Source organism: Cibotium barometz, chromosome 39 (genome assembly GCF_041138505.1).
Source record: "Cibotium barometz isolate CiBa-2024 chromosome 39, ASM4113850v1, whole genome shotgun sequence".
In the NCBI taxonomy this organism is placed as follows: domain Eukaryota; kingdom Viridiplantae; phylum Streptophyta; class Polypodiopsida; order Cyatheales; family Cibotiaceae; genus Cibotium; species Cibotium barometz.
In genome coordinates this window covers 13,060,675-13,081,644 of record NC_141084.1, presented here as the reverse complement: position 1 = coordinate 13,081,644, position 20,970 = coordinate 13,060,675, and the positions used below count along the sequence as shown (strand labels likewise).

The 20,970-nt window shown below is 44.6% G+C and overlaps 1 protein-coding gene across 1 annotated transcript in view; it reads right to left on the bottom strand.

The window, feature by feature from the left end:
• MK (mevalonate kinase) overlaps window positions 1-19,608 on the bottom strand; it is a 43,890-nt gene extending 24,282 nt beyond the window's left edge. Inside the window, exons 1-3 of the mRNA XM_086778329.1 lie at window positions 19,405-19,608; window positions 19,008-19,242; window positions 18,559-18,842 (exon numbers count right to left, since the gene is read on the bottom strand). Of these exons, the coding sequence (XP_086634455.1) occupies window positions 18,559-18,842; window positions 19,008-19,242; window positions 19,405-19,552 (667 nt within the window). The 5' untranslated portion in view covers window positions 19,553-19,608. The remainder of the gene's footprint in view (window positions 1-18,558; window positions 18,843-19,007; window positions 19,243-19,404) is intronic.
• Window positions 19,609-20,970: the final 1,362 nt, after the last annotated feature.

Here is a 20,970-nt window from a genome sequence, read left to right as displayed (position 1 = left end):
TTGCGTAGTGTTCTCTTGTCCTACGTGCTCTCTTGAAGATTGTTTCTACCATGTGTGGGTTGAACAATAGAGAGCAAATGGAAGGGAACATGGGCACTTCAAAGGGTAGTGACAAGCACAACATACCCTGTGTAGTGTTCTCTTGTCCTACGTGCTCTCTTGAAGATTGTCTCTACCATGTGTGGGTGGAACAATAGAGAGCAGATGGAAGGGAACATGGGCACTTGAGAGGGTAGCGTGAAATGGTGGCCGAAATGCCTAAAAACTATGTGTAGCAGAAATGCTTATGGAACACCAGGTTATCTATGCCTGTGAGAGTGATTGTTTTATCTTGTTACTTGAGCCCACCTCTCATCCAAGGTGTGTGGTCATCGTACCAACACGGAGTGCAAGTGGTAAAGTGGACATGACGGGACTTATGTCTATGCCAAGGGTCATGTGGACCGATGCCTTATTGGCACAGGAGACTTATTTTGTCTCGCCCATTTACTTGGGACATGGATTATGATATCTAGACTTATGGGACTGTTTTGTCTTGCCCATTTACTTGGGACATGGATTATGATATCTGGACTTATGGGACTGATTTGTCTCGCCCATTTACTTGGGACATAATTATCATATCTGGACTTATGGGACTGTTTTTGTCTCGCCCATTTATCTTGGGACATGATTTTGATATTGGTATTGTGGAGACTTATTTAGTCTCACCCATTTCTTTGGGACATGGATTCTTCAGTTATATTGGATTTTTGAGACTGTCTCGTCTCGCCCAATCGATGGGACATGATTATATCTTGAATATATGGCTTGAAGCTTAAAGTTGCGGACAACTTTTCAGAAGTTGGGGAGGATGTCACCAGTCTGGACATTTCCCAGTATGAAAGGGGTCTGGTGGACTCCAAGATGTCTAAATATTTGGAAAGTACAAGCTTTGGGAATGGGGGATTATCCTAGAATACAAAGGACCACACTCCTAAAATTTAGGAGAGTTCCTATCTTTGGCCCGACTCCGATGGAAATTCTGTTCGCGTCATTACAACTGGAATTGAGCAGATGCCAAGAGTTGGCAAAGTGCCTATGACAGAATGTCTACCAGTTGGGATATTTTTAGAGATAAAGTTTATGGAAGGACCCATCTCTTAGATTGGGACATGTGGCAAGGAGGTGGACCAAAGTGAGACAAGTGGCCTGACACTTGTTAGAAAATGGATCAAAGTGAGACAAGTGGCCTCACACTTGTCACTTCAGCTATTGTGTGGCTCTCCACTTGTCATTGTAGCCTTCTCTTGCCATTTTAGCTCATGGGAGGCCCAAATCTATAAATTGGAGCCCTCTCTCTTCATTAATAGAGGTTCTCTTGCTGCACACTAGCCTCTACCACCGTTGAAGGTTTCCCTAATGATGGCTACTCTCTTTCTCTCTCTCTTTAAGGCTGCCCATGAAGAATACCGGCTGTTGGGGACTGTTTTGGAGGCTTCCATCGCGAAGAAATACTGAAGGCAAGGGTATTTTATCATTTATTATGATTTCTAGCCATTGTACTTGTTGTACCAGCATTTGTACTTGTTGTACCTACTGTACCATACATCATACTGGCTGTACAAGCCACCGTACTTGCTGTACCAACCACCATACCTAATTGTACCAACATTTGTACTTGCTGTACCTACTGTACCAGCCATCGTACTGGCTGTACCAGCCACTATACCTACTGTACCAACCATTGTACCTGCTGTACCGGCTGAATGGAGAGTTGTACTTGCTGTACCAGCTCTATTGCATGAAGACCCGTGGTTTTTGGGGAAGAATCAGTACCCACACGGAGGTATATGGATTATATTGTTGGCTCGGCATTTCTACAGCCTATGTTCCGGCTTGGTTGCCTCGTGTTGGGCTGTGTTATGGCATTTGTATATGGATAATCCGGCATCTCCCGTGGGGAGAGTAAGGCCCTCAAAGCTTGTACATGATATTATTCTCCTTGGGTAATAAAATACTCCAAGGGGGGGGGGGGGGGTCGGCCCATTCCGGCCTCTATGCGGTGTCACACGTGCAAGCTCCATTTTCAGCATTTGTGGATATTTTGTCCAGCTTTTATGTTTTATGCAAAGTGATGATGGATATGTGTTAAGGCTGTGGCCATGTTTAAATGTTTTAATATGCATTGATGGTATCAACAAGTGTGTCAAAAGCCCTAGTCCCCCGGGCACCGCTGCGAGTTACACTTATGTGTGTTGGGCACTTTGCCCTAGGTCTTTTAGTACTCACTTGTACTTTCATTTCATATTATTATTGAGTACATCTTTTCCAGCACTCACCTTTCTCTGTGCTTGAGGTTGTGTGTGTGTGTGTGTGTGTGCAGGCTAGCTTCCCTCCTACCCAACAGTCCTTTGTATTCTAGGATAATCCCCCATTCCCAAAGCTTGTACTTTCCAAATATTTAGACATCTTGGAATCCACCAGACCCCTTTCATACTGGAAAATGTCCAGGCTGGTGACATCCTTCCCAACTTCTTAAAAGTTGTCTGCAACTTTAATCTTCAAGCCATATATTCAAGATATAATCATGTCCCATCGAGTGGGCGAGATGAGACAGTCTCAAAAATCCAATATAATTGAAGAATCCATGTCCCAAAGAAATGGGTGAGACTAAATAAGTCTCCATAATACCAATATCAAAATCATGTCCCAAAATAAATGGGCGAGAATTCCATGGAAGATATGCTAGACACAGGCACAAGAGCCAATTGTGTCTCAATCACCAATATCAATGAGATAATCATATGCCAATGAAAATCACCAACCAAGTGCTAAGACACTTAAATAAGTGCCATGCACAAGAAACTAGTGCCTCGCACAGAAACATGTGCTATGCACACAAACTGGTGCCATTCAAGAGCACAAACCATGGTGACAGAAAAGCTGGTTCTCCATAGTTCTGGCAATCCTTTCTCCCAATCCCAACACTTCCCATGTTCTCCCAAACGATCCGAACTCTAATCAACAAGCATGGTGTGGAAACAATGAAACACTCACTCCACAATCGCAACACGAATCCACGTATACGGTGGAGTGTTCATTGAATTGCCCTCTCACAATCCAACATGAATCCACATGCATGGTGAGATGAACAATGAACCTCTTGGCCTCTATATGGGGAGATAGTGATTCTAATATGGCTGGGAAAAAAAATCCATGTCCCAAATAAATGGGCGAGACAAAATAGTCCCATAAGTCCAGATATCATAATCCATGTCCCAAGTAAATGGGCGAGACAAAATAAGTCTCCTACCAGCAAGGCATCGGTTGTCATGGCCCTGTGAAAATGGAGCAGGACAAGTGTGGGCATAGTGGTTGCAGAGTCAGAATATTTTGTGATTCACATGGGGGGTGCCCGGACAGAGTTTAAGATGTGTGGACATCCCTAGGTGTGAAGGGGGGAACTAGAAACATTAAGTTTTAATGTTTATTGGAGTTTGCCCCTAGGCCTTAGTGGCCCTAGGAACTTATTAAAGTTGGGGCCCTAGGGATTAAATTGGGGAGGAGTTTTCTCTCTCTTCTATCTCTCTCTTCCCTTTTTGGGGAGTCGTGTAGCAAAAGAGGAGTTTTCCTTCATGCGCTTGAATACTAGCGTGGAAAAGCATAGAAGCTGAAGGCGGCTGCTGAAGACCAGTCTGGTTGCTGTTTTTCTGAGTGGAATCAGCCGTACAGAACTGTACGGCCAGAACTGTGCAAGCACTCTCTCTCTTTCTCCTCTGTTGCTGGCTGCGCACAGAATCTGCTGCTGGAAACTCTGCGCACAGGCCAGTACAGGCTGTACCAGCAAGTACACAGGCCGTACAGCCCTGTACGACAGCCGTACAGTGTACGGACAGGGCTGACGCACGCTTTTCTGGGTTCTGAGGCTGCAGGCGGCGCTTGTCAGGTGGCTGGACAGACCTGAATACTCTGATTCAGGTTGGTACAGAAGTGGACAGCAGGCTGTTTATGCAAGTACAACTCCTGGCACGTATCCCGAGGCGGTACAGACGGGTACAGTGCTGATTTTCAGATCTGTATTTTCAAGGACAGCGTAGGAGTGAGCATCAGGAGGAGGATACAGGCAAGTGCAAGCACACGTGTGAAGCAGGGTTGTGGATTCAAGTGCCTGCAAGCACAGATTGGTGCTGTTGCTTCCTCCAGTGTTGTTTCACGAGCTGAACTTGGTAAGATCTGTTTCTGTTCATCTATCTCTCTTCCTACTGCTTGATGTCTGTTGCAGATATGTGTTATCTGGCTCCTTGTGAGAGGAGGGGTATGGCAGATTGACAAGGGATTAAGACAGAGATTGGACAGCACATGTATGTTTGAACTGAGAAGATGTATCATGCTCTTGAGTTATGCCAGATGTATGCCCATGGCTGGCCTGCTTTGTGATCTTGGCTGATCAGAGGGAGGCACAGTGTGTTGCTTGAGGACACAGATCTGTGTGCATAGATCCTCTGTGCTGAGAAGGATTTGTGGGCCGTCAGATTGGACTTACAGGTGTAAACTCTTGGCTGGTCTTTGTGTTGTACTCAGCCATACATATTATTTTTAATTGAATAAAGAAATACCACGAGGGGCGCCAAGCTTTGGGGCCAACAGGTGTCGCTGTGTTTTCAGATTTGGGCACTCTAGCTCCAATCTGTGTTTTGTTTCTCATCTAGACTACAAGTGGACGGGTGATTGCTCCTACCGCACTCTGGTTTTCTATCAGAGGCCGGTTTCAAGGTTCCGTCGCCGGGACCAATCATCAACTTTCTGAAGGGGGTGAGCTCGTGGTTGCTTTGGAGAAAGCCATCGCTGAAAATTCAGCAATCATGTCTGATACAGAGGAAGAGTACTTCTATCATGAAGAAGAAGAGCAAGAGACTTCTCCTGAAAGAGATGTATCTGAGGATATTTTTGCAGGAGAACAAGCTGCAGATGTTGAGCCTTATGAGGATGTAACACAGCCAGAAGATGTGCATGGTAAAGAGGATGATGATGCTCGGTTCAAAGATCGCTTGGCTAGTGTTATGGATACTTTTATGCAGCTCACACAGAGTGAGAGATTTGCTGAATTTTTGAGATCTCGCTCAGAGCTCGCACAGAGCCCCAGAAAAAGAAGAAGAAGGTTCGTTCAAAGAATCTTTCTCATGGTCATAGTGGTACCACTCCACAGGATCCATCTCCTGCCCAGTTTCCAAACATGCAGCATGCTTTTGGTGCTAACCCACAGAGTTCCTTCTATGGACAGCCACCTATTCCTCAGCAGAACATGCATCCAGGGTACTTTGGTGGTGGCTCGGTGTTCCAATCCATGACTGGGGGTTATCCTCAAGGAGGCATGGGTATGTATGGGCCTTTTGGAGCCAATTTTCAGCCTAGCATGCAAGGGAATATGTATGGTGGTATGCAGTCCGGTATGCAAGGAAATGTGTTTGGAGGCATGCAACCTGGGATGCAAGGCAATATGTTTGGTGGCATGCAGCCAGGTATGCATAGTGGAATGTATGGAAACATGGCTGGAATGTATGGTATGCCTGGCATGGGAATGGGAAATGTTGACCCAATGATGGGTATGAATGTTGGGGGCAGCAATCTCACGAAACCACTTCCATATGATAATCTAACGCCTATGGGAAAGGCGAAGGATTACAAGGAAGGGGGAGCTGCAGTGAAGTTTGACACTTTCAGTGGGGCCAAGGATAAATTGAAGGCACTTACCTTTTTACAGCAGTTTGATGCTGCTTTTTCTGGTGGGAATTACACAGAGTCCTCGAAGGTGAGGAAAGCTGCCACTTTTCTCAAGGGCAATGCTTTGCAGTGGTGGTCTACTCTTCTTTTGCAGGGCATAGCACCCACCACATGGGTTCAATTCAAACAGGTTTTCTCTTCCGTATGGCTCACATCTACATTTGAGGTGGATGTTATGACAGCATGGCACAAGCTGGATGCTTCAAAGTGTGATAGTTTGGAGGATTATAACAAGAAGTTTTGGGAAGCTCTACTCCCAGTGACTTCTTATCGTGCCGTGCCATTATCTGAGCAGGTAGAGAAGTATTGTTATGGGCTGCCCAAGGAGGTACGAGATTACTGTATAAAGACAAGAGTAACGAACATGTCACAGATGATTGAAAATGCTATGACAGCTAATGCGTTACTCACAGGTGGTTCATTTGGATTTAAAGGCAGTAAGAAATTGGGCAAGAAAGCTGAAAAATTTGGGCATGCTTCTCGTGATACTAAAGGGTCTTCAGAGACAAAGTATAAGAAGTTGCCAATGCCCAAGAGGACTTCAGAGGAAAGACAGGCTTTGAGAGATGCTCAAAAGTGTTTTTACTGTACTGAAGAGGGGCATATGTCATTCAATTGTCCCAAGAGAACGTCCAAAAAGGATCCTGACAATAAAGGAGAGCCCAAGCCAAAGAAACCAAAGCCTTCTGCAGGCTTAGTTCCTGATCTTGTGGGGGAGCAGCTAGGTGGTGAAGCTACAGAGTTGTGCAGGGCATGGGGCAAAGTGAGAGATCAGAATGCTTTGATCTTCTTTGACACAGGTGCTAGAGCCAACTTCATTTCACCAGATTTGGCTGGCCGATTGGGGATTCGCGCAGAGGAGATGGGGCCGTTACATGAGGCAAATATGGCTTGTCCAGGGTATGCAGAACCCGTTACTCCTATCATTGGGAAGCTTCGGCTTCATTTGCAGGGTTATGTGGACAGCGAAGAGTTCTTCATCATGCCTTTGAATGGCTGTGATGTTTTGTTGGGGATGCCATGGTGCCACAGGGTACATGCGGTGGTGGATACTTACAATAGGAAAATTACTCTGACTCATAGAGGGAAAGAGCATGTATTGGATGTAAAACTCAAAGGGGAATCTGTTCCTATTGTATCCGCTTCGGCGATTTCATCAGTAATGAAAAAGCATCTTTCCGCGTACTTGATTTATGTAAAGGATGCACAGGATGATGAGTCTAAGTCTAATTTGTCAATGTTAGATAAGGACAGGGCTGATTTCTTAAGTGGGTTTCAAGACTGTTTTTCCGAGTCATTGCCAGGAGAATTACCTCCTGAGAGGCCAGAAGATCATGCTATAGATCTGATTCCTGGTAGTACTCCACCGAATAGACCGCCGTACCGTGTTAGTGCATCCCAACAGGAAGAGATTATGAGTCAGGTGCAGGAGCTATTGAATAAGGGGTTGATTCAGCCTAGCTCATCACCCTTTTGCTCACCTGTGCTCTTAGTGCAGAAGAAGGATGGTTCTTGGCGCATGTGTATAGATTACAGGGCGCTGAATAAGAATACCATCAAGAATCGATTCCCCATACCGAGGATCGATGACATCTTGGACCGCTTACAGGGCTCCACAGTTTTTAGTCGTATTGACTTGAAAAGCGGGTATCATCAGATACGCATTAGACCCAAGGATGTGCATAAGACAGCATTCCGAACCACATTTGGGTTGTATGAGTTCTTGGTTATGCCTTTTGGTTTAACGAATGCACCTGCCACATTTAACAGAATGATGGACAGGATTTTCAGGCCTCATAGAGAGTTTGTGGGCACATTCTTTGATGATATGATTGTGCATTCACGAACTGAGGAAGAGCATAGAAGGCATTTAGCCATTGTGTTTGCAGAACTCAGAAACCATAGGTTGGTGGTTAATGGCAAGAAGAGTGAGTTCTTTTTGCAGGAGATACATTTCTTGGGGCATATTGTGTCTGGTCATGGAGTCCGTATGGATCCAGCAAAGGTGGAAGCAATACTTAATTGGCCAGCTTTGAGGACCGTGCATGATGTACGCAGCTTTCTAGGATTGTGTTCCTATTACAGGCGTTACATACGGCACTTTGCTGAAATTGCTTCGCCTCTTCATGCTTTGACGAAGAAAGCAACTCCGTTTAGATGGGCTGATCGGGAAATTACAGCATTCAAAAAGCTCAAAGAAAAGCTTACTTCGGACCCAGTATTGGTGTTACCGGACCTCCGAAAGGCTTTTGTTGTCCAGTGTGATGCATGTGGAAGTAGCATTGGTGCAGTTCTCATGCAGGAGGGACATGTGATAGCCTATGAGAGTAGAGTTTTGCAAGATGCCGAGAAGCATTTACAGGTGTATGAGAAAGAGATGTTGGCTGTAATTCACGCTCTTTCTACATGGAAACACTACTTGCTTGGGGCTGATTTTACTGTACAGACAGATCATCAGACCTTGCGTTACTTCCTCACGCAGACTAAGCTTTCAGAGAAGCATATGCGTTGGGCAAACTTTTTGTCAATGTTTCACTTCCAGATTGTGCATGTGGAAGGCAAAAAGAATGTAGTGGCAGATGCTTTGTCACGCAAGCCACAGGTCTCTGCAGTTTCACTTGCTTATCATCATGAGCTAGATGAAATGAAAGAGCAGTATGCCCATGATGAGGATTTTGACAGGTTGTATGATCAGATGTCTGAGGGTCAACGGCATGAGCATTACACTCTCAGAGATGGGTTTTTATTGATGCATGGCAGACTGTGTGTTACCAGGCCATTGCGACTCAAGGTTATGATTGAAAGTCATGCTCCACCGTATGCAGGTCATAGAGGGATTGACGCCACGGTCAAAGCAGTAGAGACTTTCTTTTATTGGCCAACCTTGAGAAGAGATGTTGATGCCTTTGTGAGGCAATGCATCGTATGTCAGAAGGTAAAGTTTGACCGTCAGAAGACACCAGGGTTATTACAGCCTTTACCTATTCCGGATAGACCTTGGGAGAGCATTGCCATGGATTTTGTATTTGATCTTCCACGGACACAAACGGGAAATGATGGCATCTGGACTATCATATGCAGGTTCAGTAAGCAGGCTCATTTCATTCCCGTGAGGAAGACAATTAAAGTGGATCATATGGTGAAGTTGTTCATGGCGAACATCTTCAAGTATCATGGCTTGCCTACGTCTATCATTAGTGACCGTGATCCACGGATGACGAGTTTGTTTTGGAGAGGGTTATTTGACAACATGGGTACAACTCTCAAGTTTTCATCATCATTTCATCCACAGACAGATGGTCAGTCAGAAGAGGCTAACTCTACAGTGTTGGATCTTCTCAAGTGTTATGTGTCAGAGCACAAGCAACAATGGGAAAAGTATCTTCCTTTGGTGGAGTTTGCATATAACAACACTGTACATAGCTCGACAGGCAAGGCGCCTTTTGAGATTGTAGAAGGAGGGAAGAAGGTACCGCCCATTTTGCATACAAAGGATAAGATATTTGAGGCTGATCAGTATGTGGAGAGCTTGGATGAAGCTTATCGGAGAGTTAAGTTGGCCCTCCAGAAAACTCAGCAGAAGCAAAAGAAAGCCGCAGACCGTCACAGACGTGATTTACAGTTTGCATTGGGTGATTGGGTTCTTTTGCGCTTTGAAAAGGCTAGACTCAAGAAGATGAAGGGTAAAGAGCGCTTATTCCCTAAGTTGAGCATGCGATATTATGGGCCTTTTCAGGTTTTGGAAAAGATTGGTGAGGTAACCTATCGATTGAAGTTACCAGATCACTGGAGGATTCACAATGCTTTTCACGTGAGTCTTCTTAGACCTTTCCGTGGGGATGTGCCTGAGGATGTATCAGATGAGGCTCAGCCGGAAGTTGAGGAACTTGATGAGGTTCTGATTCCAGAGCAGATACTGGCACATAAAGAAAGGAAGGTACGAGGTAAAGTTTCCCGTCGCTATCTTGTGAAGTTCAAGAACTATTCACCGATGGATGCGAAGTGGATGGAGGAAGGTGACTTAACAGATTCACCTCAGGTTTTGCAGCTTTATCTCGATGCCTTTGAGTTAGAGCCGACTCTTATTGTGGCTCATTCAGGTTCAGCAGAGCATGGGTCTGGAGCATTACCTGATGCTCAAGAGGGGGGTAGCACCTCCACTCCCTTGATACAGACAGGCTCAGATGACATCTAGAGGTCGCTTGGTGCAGATTTTCTCTCACCCGAAGGTACTGAGGCTGACAGTACATCTGTTTATGGGACTTCTATGATATATGTGTACTAGTCACATGGAGATTTTTGTGGATATGTATGGTTCACAGTGGTATACAACTTGGACTATTACTATGCCATTGGTTTGCAGTGAATGATGATACATGTGTATGGCTTAGAGAGATTGGGACGCTGATCTTGCCATATTGTATATTTCACTTTGGATATTTTGATGCATCACCAGAATGCAATCGAGGACGCTTGCCATCTTTCAAGAGGGGGGTATGTCATGGCCCTGTGAAAATGGAGCAGGACAAGTGTGGGCATAGTGGTTGCAGAGTCAGAATATTTTGTGATTCACATGGGGGGTGCCCGGACAGAGTTTAAGATGTGTGGACATCCCTAGGTGTGAAGGGGGGAACTAGAAACATTAAGTTTTAATGTTTATTGGAGTTTGCCCCTAGGCCTTAGTGGCCCTAGGAACTTATTAAAGTTGGGGCCCTAGGGATTAAATTGGGGAGGAGTTTTCTCTCTCTTCTATCTCTCTCTTCCCTTTTTGGGGAGTCGTGTAGCAAAAGAGGAGTTTTCCTTCATGCGCTTGAATACTAGCGTGGAAAAGCATAGAAGCTGAAGGCGGCTGCTGAAGACCAGTCTGGTTGCTGTTTTTCTGAGTGGAATCAGCCGTACAGAACTGTACGGCCAGAACTGTGCAAGCACTCTCTCTCTTTCTCCTCTGTTGCTGGCTGCGCACAGAATCTGCTGCTGGAAACTCTGCGCACAGGCCAGTACAGGCTGTACCAGCAAGTACACAGGCCGTACAGCCCTGTACGACAGCCGTACAGTGTACGGACAGGGCTGACGCACGCTTTTCTGGGTTCTGAGGCTGCAGGCGGCGCTTGTCAGGTGGCTGGACAGACCTGAATACTCTGATTCAGGTTGGTACAGAAGTGGACAGCAGGCTGTTTATGCAAGTACAACTCCTGGCACGTATCCCGAGGCGGTACAGACGGGTACAGTGCTGATTTTCAGATCTGTATTTTCAAGGACAGCGTAGGAGTGAGCATCAGGAGGAGGATACAGGCAAGTGCAAGCACACGTGTGAAGCAGGGTTGTGGATTCAAGTGCCTGCAAGCACAGATTGGTGCTGTTGCTTCCTCCAGTGTTGTTTCACGAGCTGAACTTGGTAAGATCTGTTTCTGTTCATCTATCTCTCTTCCTACTGCTTGATGTCTGTTGCAGATATGTGTTATCTGGCTCCTTGTGAGAGGAGGGGTATGGCAGATTGACAAGGGATTAAGACAGAGATTGGACAGCACATGTATGTTTGAGCTGAGAAGATGTATCATGCTCTTGAGTTATGCCAGATGTATGCCCATGGCTGGCCTGCTTTGTGATCTTGGCTGATCAGAGGGAGGCACAGTGTGTTGCTTGAGGACACAGATCTGTGTGCATAGATCCTCTGTGCTGAGAAGGATTTGTGGGCCGTCAGATTGGACTTACAGGTGTAAACTCTTGGCTGGTCTTTGTGTTGTACTCAGCCATACATATTATTTTTAATTGAATAAAGAAATACCGCGAGGGGCGCCAAGCTTTGGGGCCAACAGGTGTCGCTGTGTTTTCAGATTTGGGCACTCTAGCTCCAATCTGTGTTTTGTTTCTCATCTAGACTACAAGTGGACGGGTGATTGCTCCTACCGCACTCTGGTTTTCTATCAGAGGCCGGTTTCATCGGTCCACATGACCCTTAGCATAGACATAAGTCCCGTGTCAACCAGGCGTCATGTCCACTTTACCACTTGCACTCCGTGTTGGAACTCTGACCACACACCTTGGATGAGAGGTGGGCTCAAGTAACAAGATAAAACAATCACTCGCAGGCATAGATAACCTAGTGTTCCATAAGCATTTCTGCGACACATAGTTTATAGGCATTTCAACCACCAATAGTTTGTACGCATTTCGGCCACCAACTCACACTACCCTCTCAAGTGCCCATGTTCCCTTCCATCTGCTCTCTATTGTTCCACCCAGATATAGTAGAAACAATCTTCAAGAGAGCACGTAGGACAAGAGAACACTACACACGGCATGTTGTGCTCGACACTACCCTCTGAAGTGCCCATGTTCCCTTCCATATGCTCTCTATTGTTCCACCCACACATGGTAGAAACAATCTTCAAGAGCACGTAGGACAAGAGAACACTACACACGGCATGTTGTGCTCGATACTGTCACTACCCTTTGAAGTGCCCATGTTCCCTTCTATCTGCTCTCTATTGTTCCACCCACACATGGTAGAAACAATCTTCAAGCGAGCACGTAGGACAAGAGAACACTACACACGGCATGTTGTGCTCGACACTACCCTCTGAAGTGCCCATGTTCCCTTCCATCTCCTCTCTATTGTTCCCCACACACATGGTAGAAACGATCTTCAAGAGAGCACGTAGAACAAGAGAACACTACACAGGGTATGTGAACCATGAGTTCCATAAGTCCAATGCATCCCAAATAAAGGGAGCCATAAAGAATAATCCATCCCAATTAAAGGGAGTCATAAACATAATCCATAAACCTGAGGATGGATCCAAATCCCTAGAAAAGAAGTCCAGGAATCCATAGACCTGTATACCATAACTCTTACCACATACTCCGTGCTAACCACACACCTTGGAGTAGAGGTGGACTTTATCCATAAAAGCATCATATCCATGAGATATCCAAAGATTTCTTCTCTATAAACTGGGACAGATTCGTCCATAGAAATTGCTTGTGAAGCCCAATATCTATATAAATCTCGTCCAGGAAAGAAATCTCCATAGATATAATCCATCCCAATAAAGAGAGCCATAAACAATGTTTCCCTGAAACCATCTCAAGGCAAACAACACCACCTTTCTCCTTGCATAGCTATACAAGGATTAGTAAACATAAAAAAACACTTCATAGCAAAAGCACTAACTTTGCAAACTCAAAGTATACTTAGCTTTTCTTTGCCACGTTGGTCATGAAGCCAAAAGAAATATCTCGTCACCATATCCTTAAGATATCCTGAGATATATCTCCATATAGCTTGCCTGTAAGCTTGATAATATAATCCACAAGATCCATATGGAAGAGTGCTAAATGTGTGTACATAAAGTCAACTCCATACTTCCAAGATAAATTTCGTGAATTCATAAATCCTTAGATCAACAAGCTGTCTACTGCTCATACTCTTGCTTCATAAGCTATGAAGCGGCTGGCCATGCTTAACAGCAATGATGGTAAGTGTGGTCCCCACTTGAGATCTTTTCTCTTCCTTATTGATAGAAGAAAGCCTCCGCTTTCAAGAAAGCCTATGCTCTGATACCAATGTAACTCGCGGCGGGTGCTGCCCGGGGAACTAGGGCCTTTGACACACTTGTTGATACCATCAATGCATATTAAAACATTTAAAAGCTGGACAAAACATCCACAAATGCTGAAAATGGAGCTTGCACGTGTGACGCCGCATACACGCCGGAATGGGCCGACCCCCCCCCCTTGGAGTATTTTATTACCCAAGGAGAATAATATCATGTACAAGCTTTGAGGGCCTTACTCTCCCCACGGGAGATGCCGGACTATCCATATACAAATGCCATAACACAGCCCAACACGAGGCTACCAAGCCGGAACATAGGCTGTAGAAATGCCGAGCCAACAACATAATCCATATACCTCCGTGTGGGTACTCATTCTTCCACAAAAACCACGGGTATTCATGCAATAGAGCTGGTACACCAAGTACAACTCTCCATTCAGCCAGTACAGTAGGTACAATGGCTGGTGCAGACGATACAGTGGCTGGTACAGCAGGTACAATGGCTGGTACAACAAGTACAAATGCTGGTTTAACATGTACAGTGACTAGTACATTGGCTGGTACAGCAAGTACACAAGGTAGCACAGTCGGTACAAGGGGTGGTACAACAAGTACAACAAGTACAAGGACTGGTACAGCCAGTACAAAGGCTGGTACAACAAGTACAATGGCTAGAAATCATAATAAATGATTAAATATCCTTAGGACCTTCAATATTTCTTCGCGATGGAAGCCTCCAAAACAGTCCCCAACAGCCGGTATTCTTCATGGGCAGCCTTCAAGAGAGAGAGAAAGAGAGTAGCCATCATTAGGGCAGCCTGTAACGGTGGTAGAGGCTAGTGTGCAGCAAGAGAGCCTCTATTAATGAAGAGAGAGGGCTCCAATTTATAGATTTGGGCCTCCCATGAGCTAAAATGGCAAGAGAAGGCTACAATGACAAGTGGAGAGCCACACAATAGCTGAAGTGACAAGTGTGAGGCCACTTGTCTCACTTTGATCCACTTTCTAACAAGTGTCAGGCCACTTGTTTCACTTTGGTCCACTTTCTTGCCACATGTCCCAATCTAAGAGATGGGTCCTTCCATAAACTTTATCTCTAAAAATATCCCAACTGGTAGACATTCTGTCATAGGCACTTTGCCAACTCTTGGTATCTCCTCAATTCCAGATGTAATGACGCGAACAGAATTTCCATCGAAGTCGGGCCAAAAATAGCAACTCTCCTAAATTTTAGGAGTGTGGTCCTTTGTATTCTAGGATAATCCCCCATTCCCAAAGCTTGTACTTTCCAAATATTTAGACATCCTCGAATCCACCAGACCCCTTTCATACTGGAAAACGTCCAAGCTGGTGACAGAAGCACCACTGTCTAGAATCCACTCCCGAGTATCCATAGCAAAGAGTCCTCCAACCTCCTCCCTGCACGAAGAAAATGAAACACCGGTGTTCATAACCTCCATGTGCACAAAAGCTGGAGTCTTCACGGTTGTTACTGAGGATTCGGCAGGTGCTCCGCTTGGGACACTGCCTCCAATAGTGGCCTTTCTCGCCACAATCATTACATGTCCTCTCTGCCTTGAGTTTCTCGCGGTCGGACATCTTCTCAGAAGACTTCTCCGATAAAGCCTTCCCTTTGCCCTTATTGTTACGGCCTTTTGACCGTTGGCCAGTTAAGGCCTCCAAACCTCCGCCCTATGGAGGGTTCGAGAATCTTTCCTCTTGCCATTGCGGGGCCTGAAAAGGGTGGGTGGGTGGGAAAAAAGAAGAACTTAAATCTGCAAGTGGCTGTCCAGCAAATCAGCCCGCCTTCCTCTTGCTTCTCCTCTTCCCGAACAGTCCAAAACAGTCCACCAATCAGCAGCAAAACAGCCCCCCTCTTGCTCACACAATTCCCAAGATTTATCAAGAGTCTAGAGCTCTGATACCATGTCAGAATATGCAGCGGAGATGAAGACAAAATCTGAAAACACAAGAGCAAGTGCACTGCAGAAAAACACAGCAATAGAGAGGGAGAGAGAGAGACGTGTAACTTTACTATACACAAGAGAAAACCCGGAATACCTAATATGGGGCCAAGGGGCCATTTTATATGGCCCCTATGAACCAGTCGGCCAGCATAAAGGGCAGCTGACAGCAGCCTGAAGACACCCGACCAGCAAAAGTACAGTCGGCAGGCAAAAATGCAGTCGACCAGATCAAAGCAAACAGTCCTGCAGTTGGCCAGCAAACAGAGGTAGCCGACATGCACAGGACAGCCTCCCACAGCAGAAAAAATAGGAAAAAAATAGGGAAAAATATGGAGAGTGGGGGAAAATGAGAAAACACCTAATCCGGGCGGGCACACCCACAACAGAGGCCCTAGTGTAAATATATAGATAGGAGATGACTGCTAACAGGTAGCATACAGAGTGGTTTGCAACAGGCAAAGCTGGAGGAAAGCATTCTTTGGGAGTATGTACTCAAAACCAGTACATCGGTTAGCTCTCAAATTAGTTCCAAAGGCCTAGCAACACACATGATCAAGTTTGGTAGGTGACCCGCCGTTGTGTTAAGGGAAAGGGATAGCAAGCATGGAGACAACATTGGAACAAATGCTCCGTTCTTCATCAAGACTTGAAGTGGAGTTCAAAAGTGGAAGGTGTTCAGGCAAAGTGTCAAAGTCAAGCATTAAGTCAAAGTCAAAAGTCCAAGGAGGAAGGAAGGATGACAGAGTGTTCACCTCCTTATCAAGTTTAGCAGGAGGGGATGTCATGTGCACACCCGTGCCATGGCATAAACCTCAGCATATTCCCTGATTTAGGACATTAGCAAGGCTAGTTTATGGGCTTAGGAGCAGTCGGCAGCAGTATGGGCAGCCAGTCTCAACGACAAAGACAACATCAAGGCCACACATGTGAACAAGACAGCATTTAATGCTGAATTTATCAAGTCATGGACAAATGAATAGGCTGACAGCCCTTTCTCTTGGCCGACCAACTCTAACAAGTTCCTATATAAACATAAGCCATCATTTGCATACATCATAACCTTTTGAAGAAGCTTAGAAGTCAGTAGGAGCATGTAGAATGCCAGAGGTCACCCTATGTAAAGAAGTTGTCCAGACATTTATGTCACCTTTTTGTACTATAATACAAAGAAAACCCTAACACCAACTCTCTCTCTCTTTTCTCATCTACCTTAATCTTTTTCATTCAGCATCTTGTTCTTAATCAGGCTTAGGATTGTGGATCAGTACGACAAGGCTTCCGCGCATGCAACAAGAGAGGAAGTCCAGACTTTCATGTTAATAGCATAAAAGATATGTTGTGAATTGAGGATAGCACTATGCCTCCTCACGAGCTTGTTGAGGTTGAGGACTTGTCTTATGTTCCACATGAACTAGAAACGGAGATTGATTTCAAGGAAAAACAACTTAGAAATAAGTTGATCCCTTAGTATAAAATTAAGTGGAGGACAAAGGAGAACTCAAAAAAATCTTTCTTAGATAGGTTTTGTTTCCAAGAATGGAAACGTTTGGGGGGGGGAGGGGAAGTATGTTACATCCCAATGCTAAACCTCGAGATAAGTGGCCTAATCCGACAGGGTTAGAGGAGCCCTGGGATTTGGAGAAAGCAAGCTACAACAAGCGGGTAAGGTTATTATTAATAACTCCATGTGTATTTGCTATTTATAAACAAGATGGTTATTTATAGCAGAAGTGGGCACTATATCAGTGAAACGTGAGTTATTATTGTCATAACCTCACTATTGGTCGAAGTTCGACCAAGGCTCCGGCAAAGCATAGATCGGCATGCCGAAGGCCTCTCCAGGAAGACTGGCATGGATTTGTGGGAGTCAAACCTTAGGCCCTTGCTCGGGGGTGGTTCGAAGCATAGAACCTACAGTTGGGAGGTGAGCTTGCTTGCACCCCTCTTAGGGGGTTTGTACTAATCACTTGTGTTTTGTGTTTAGGAGATCCATGGGGTTGTAACAGAAACCAATTCACCAACATTAGACACTATAAATACGAGTCTAGGCCTTAGCCATATTCATTCATTGATCAATCAATCATCATTGAGTCATTGAGAACTCAGGAGCAATGCTACCATTGAGTATCTCTATTCAGCATTGTACATATTTCATGTTGGTAATACATGGTAGATTAAGTCATGTCTCTCTACTATGTAGTGAGCATGTAGTTTGTTGTGCATGGGTTTAAGTCTCTGATTAGACGCTACTCGCAATCGATCAATTCATAAACACGCTTCCGCAAGCATCCATGTTACAAATGAGATCATCTTGACAGTTTCCGAGAAGGTGGATCTCTCTAAATCCCATTTGGAGGAGGCTGCGATCAACCCGACAATTTCTAAGGAGCTTGTAAGGAGAAAGAAGAGGCTACATATGATGTAGAAGATCAAGAGACATAGCCAAACAATGTGAAGACCAAGTCCGTGAGTTTGGGGATCGAGCGGGAGGATATGGAGTGGAGTCTACAGTTGGACTGGCATAGAATTGGAACAAAGGTGTATGGAGTATCCTAGTGCTCCAAGTTTAGCGTGCATCACATCTATAAGTGCCGCATGGACATGGACCTTACTTGCAGCCACCTCTTAGGCAAGATGAGGCACAGAATATGGACCAAATTGGGCAGTTTGGACAGCCCACTAAGCGTCCAAAGGTGCCTAGGACATGGCCCAATAGTTAGGACACAAGTTGGACACAATATGAACCTGTTTAGTGGTTATTTTGATGAAGTTTTATGACCTGAAAAAGGATGGCCGACCTGAAAACCAACTTGCCATCCCAAACCTATATCAAGGAGGGCAAAGGACATTGTATGAAGTTAGCTCAAAGATCTTGCAGGCATCTCTCGGGTGTTGGCAAGAACCCTCGCATAGAGGTAGCTCTATGCACAAACACAACCATCTAGAGAGCAATGGTAATTAGAGAAAATTACATGCACAAAGTAGGTTTTAGAGCGTTCAGTACCCTTGGCTTCCCACCATGTGTATCCTCTGGTAGATCAAGTGCAACCATAAAGGCCTCAGTACCAGTACCACACGAAGTTTCATTTAATGGGTACTGCTCTAGAAAGAATGAAAAAGCTACTATATTCTTTAATTTCTCAATTTAAGGACCATGCCACTTATGGTTTTGCTAGCAAGCATACGTGTGTTTTGCGTTATTTTAGAAAGCATAGCACTCAAAGAGATGTGATACAAGCATTAGCATAACCTCAAACGTCAGAGTCGTACCAAAGGTGCTGACAGTATTGTCGATTCCAGAAGGTCGACCATGGATGATGGTCTCTCCTTTAAATGCCCATTTGTTGATCTTTTCTAACTCATCCTTGTCTATTTTTAGTAAGTGATCCACACCATTGTTGGCCATATCTCCACAGCTTTCATGATTGTTTGGAGCAGACATTTTAGCCATGGCAAGCAAAGCTGCTGCCAATGAAACACAAAAGGCAGCAGATGATCCTAGTCCAGAGCCGATGGGGAGTTCTGAAGTTATTGTTACAGTGGAAGGCAGAGATCTGAACATACAACTTGCGGTGACTTAATCAGAGCTGAGGTACTCAAACTAAGATGAGATGCTGGTGAGACATAACAATTTGTGAAAAAGCCATCAAAATCTGTCTAGTAGGAGCTGGGTTTCTTTTAAAAAATTGAAGGAAATCAACAAATTTTAGAGTCTTTACCCCAATATGGAAGCGTACAGAAACAAGAATGCCATAATGCCAGAGTCTATCCCGATCTTTGCTTCTGGCAGGGGTTTATCGTCCATTAGGCATCTTAGCTTGGCGATGATGTCTGAAGACGTCGAATTTGAAAAGGCAACGTCGGAACATACAAGCTCCATAACGCTCTTAATTTCTTGGGGCGACCATTGCAAATTCAGCTTCAAATCCGACAAGTGCAGGTAGATTCCATCATCTGTAACAGCGGCAAAGGGTTAGGGTCCGGATTAGGTTAAAGTTAGGAGGTTAGTTTTAGGATGAGGGTAAGGATTAGCGCTAGAGTTAGTGTTAGGGTATTAGTTAGGGTTAGGTTTCGGGTTACATAGCATTGCGAAACAGAATTGCAAGAAACCGAAACCTGAAGAGATGGATCGCCGGATATGGCAGCGAGTGTACAACCCTAGCGACGCAGCCACTGCGGCATAGCCATGCACCACAGCATGTTCTCCAGCAAGAATGACCTTGCCTGGAGCTCTCGCCTCCACCTCCATCACAACAGAGCGCATTGGCAGAAGTGATTCCCATGAAGGAACAAATATACGAGGCCATTTTCAAAGAAATGTCCGGATGACAAAGACTTGTTTAAGACCAAGTATTGAAGGATCCACCTCAATAGTCTAAGGGTTCGTTGTTTTTTTTTTTGAGAAAGGATAATTTTATTATTAATATGGTTTAATTACAAAAAAAAGTGAGTTGTCGCCTGTGAACTATAGGCTAGGTACTAATTAGTAGCCACTTAACAGAGTCCAGTAGCTCAGAGCTAAAGGGGCCAGTGTGAGTACTTTTAGTCTTGCTACAAACGCTTCTTCCTTCCATTCAAGGCACTGCATATGAGGGCAGTGTCGAAATGCTTTTACAAGTCCTGAGTGAGAGGTCTTGAGTTGGTCTTCAAACCACTACTCTTACGCTTATCCTTGAGTTGGTCATCAAATCACTACTCTTGCGTCAACCATCAACCCATCATCTTTGCTCGCTTAGTTGCTCTACGGTAGCTAATCTCTTCGTGAGAGGGTTTCCCTTAAGGATAATTATGTCTTGATCCCAATTTTGGAATTGAACAAGTGGCCTAGGGGCAGGTCTCGACCACTCTTAAGCCCATCTTCAGCAGGTCGATTGTTGACCGATGTAAAGCCCTCTACACACATGTATACGTCTATGACACATGCACATGTATTTAAAACATACACATATAGAACACAGATACACATGGAACAGGTAGTGAGTGCATGCGTATATACCATTTTTTTAAGGTCTTACACATGCGTATATAACACATGCATGCGAAGAGTTGCCACATTATAGATAAGTCAAATGTTTTTTTAATGTCACATTACACAACAACTTGTATCCATCATACAAAAAGCATATTAAACACCACATACTTCGAATAGAAATCCTAGTATAATTGTGTACAAGCCCAAACCCACCTTCAGCGAGTTGGTTTCCCTTCCCTCTCTCTTCCTCTCTAGCTCTTTTTTATTTTCCCCCCTTAAAATAAAACCAAAAACATTTTGTTTAAACTAATTCTAATCTCTCTCTTTCTCTCTTCGCCCTCTCTTTTTCTCTCTACTTTAAAAAAGGCTCATTAATAAAGCAAAATACCTTTTTTTAAAATTAATTCTCTCTCTCTCCCTCTCTCTCTCTCTCTTCCTTCTTATTTTTTCATAATTTAAAAAGGCTCATTAATAAAACAAAATACCCTTTAAAAATCAATCTCTCTCTCTCTCTCTCTAACACACACTCTCTCTCTCTCTCTTTCTCAAACTCTCTCAATCTCTCTTACTCCCTTTAACTCTCTCTATTTCTCTCAACTAGCTAACTCTCTCTAATACTCGCTCTCTCTCCGTAACTCACTCTCTTTGCCTCTCTCTCTCTCTCTCTCTCTCTCTCTCTCTCTCTCTCTCTCTCTCTAAATCTCTCTATT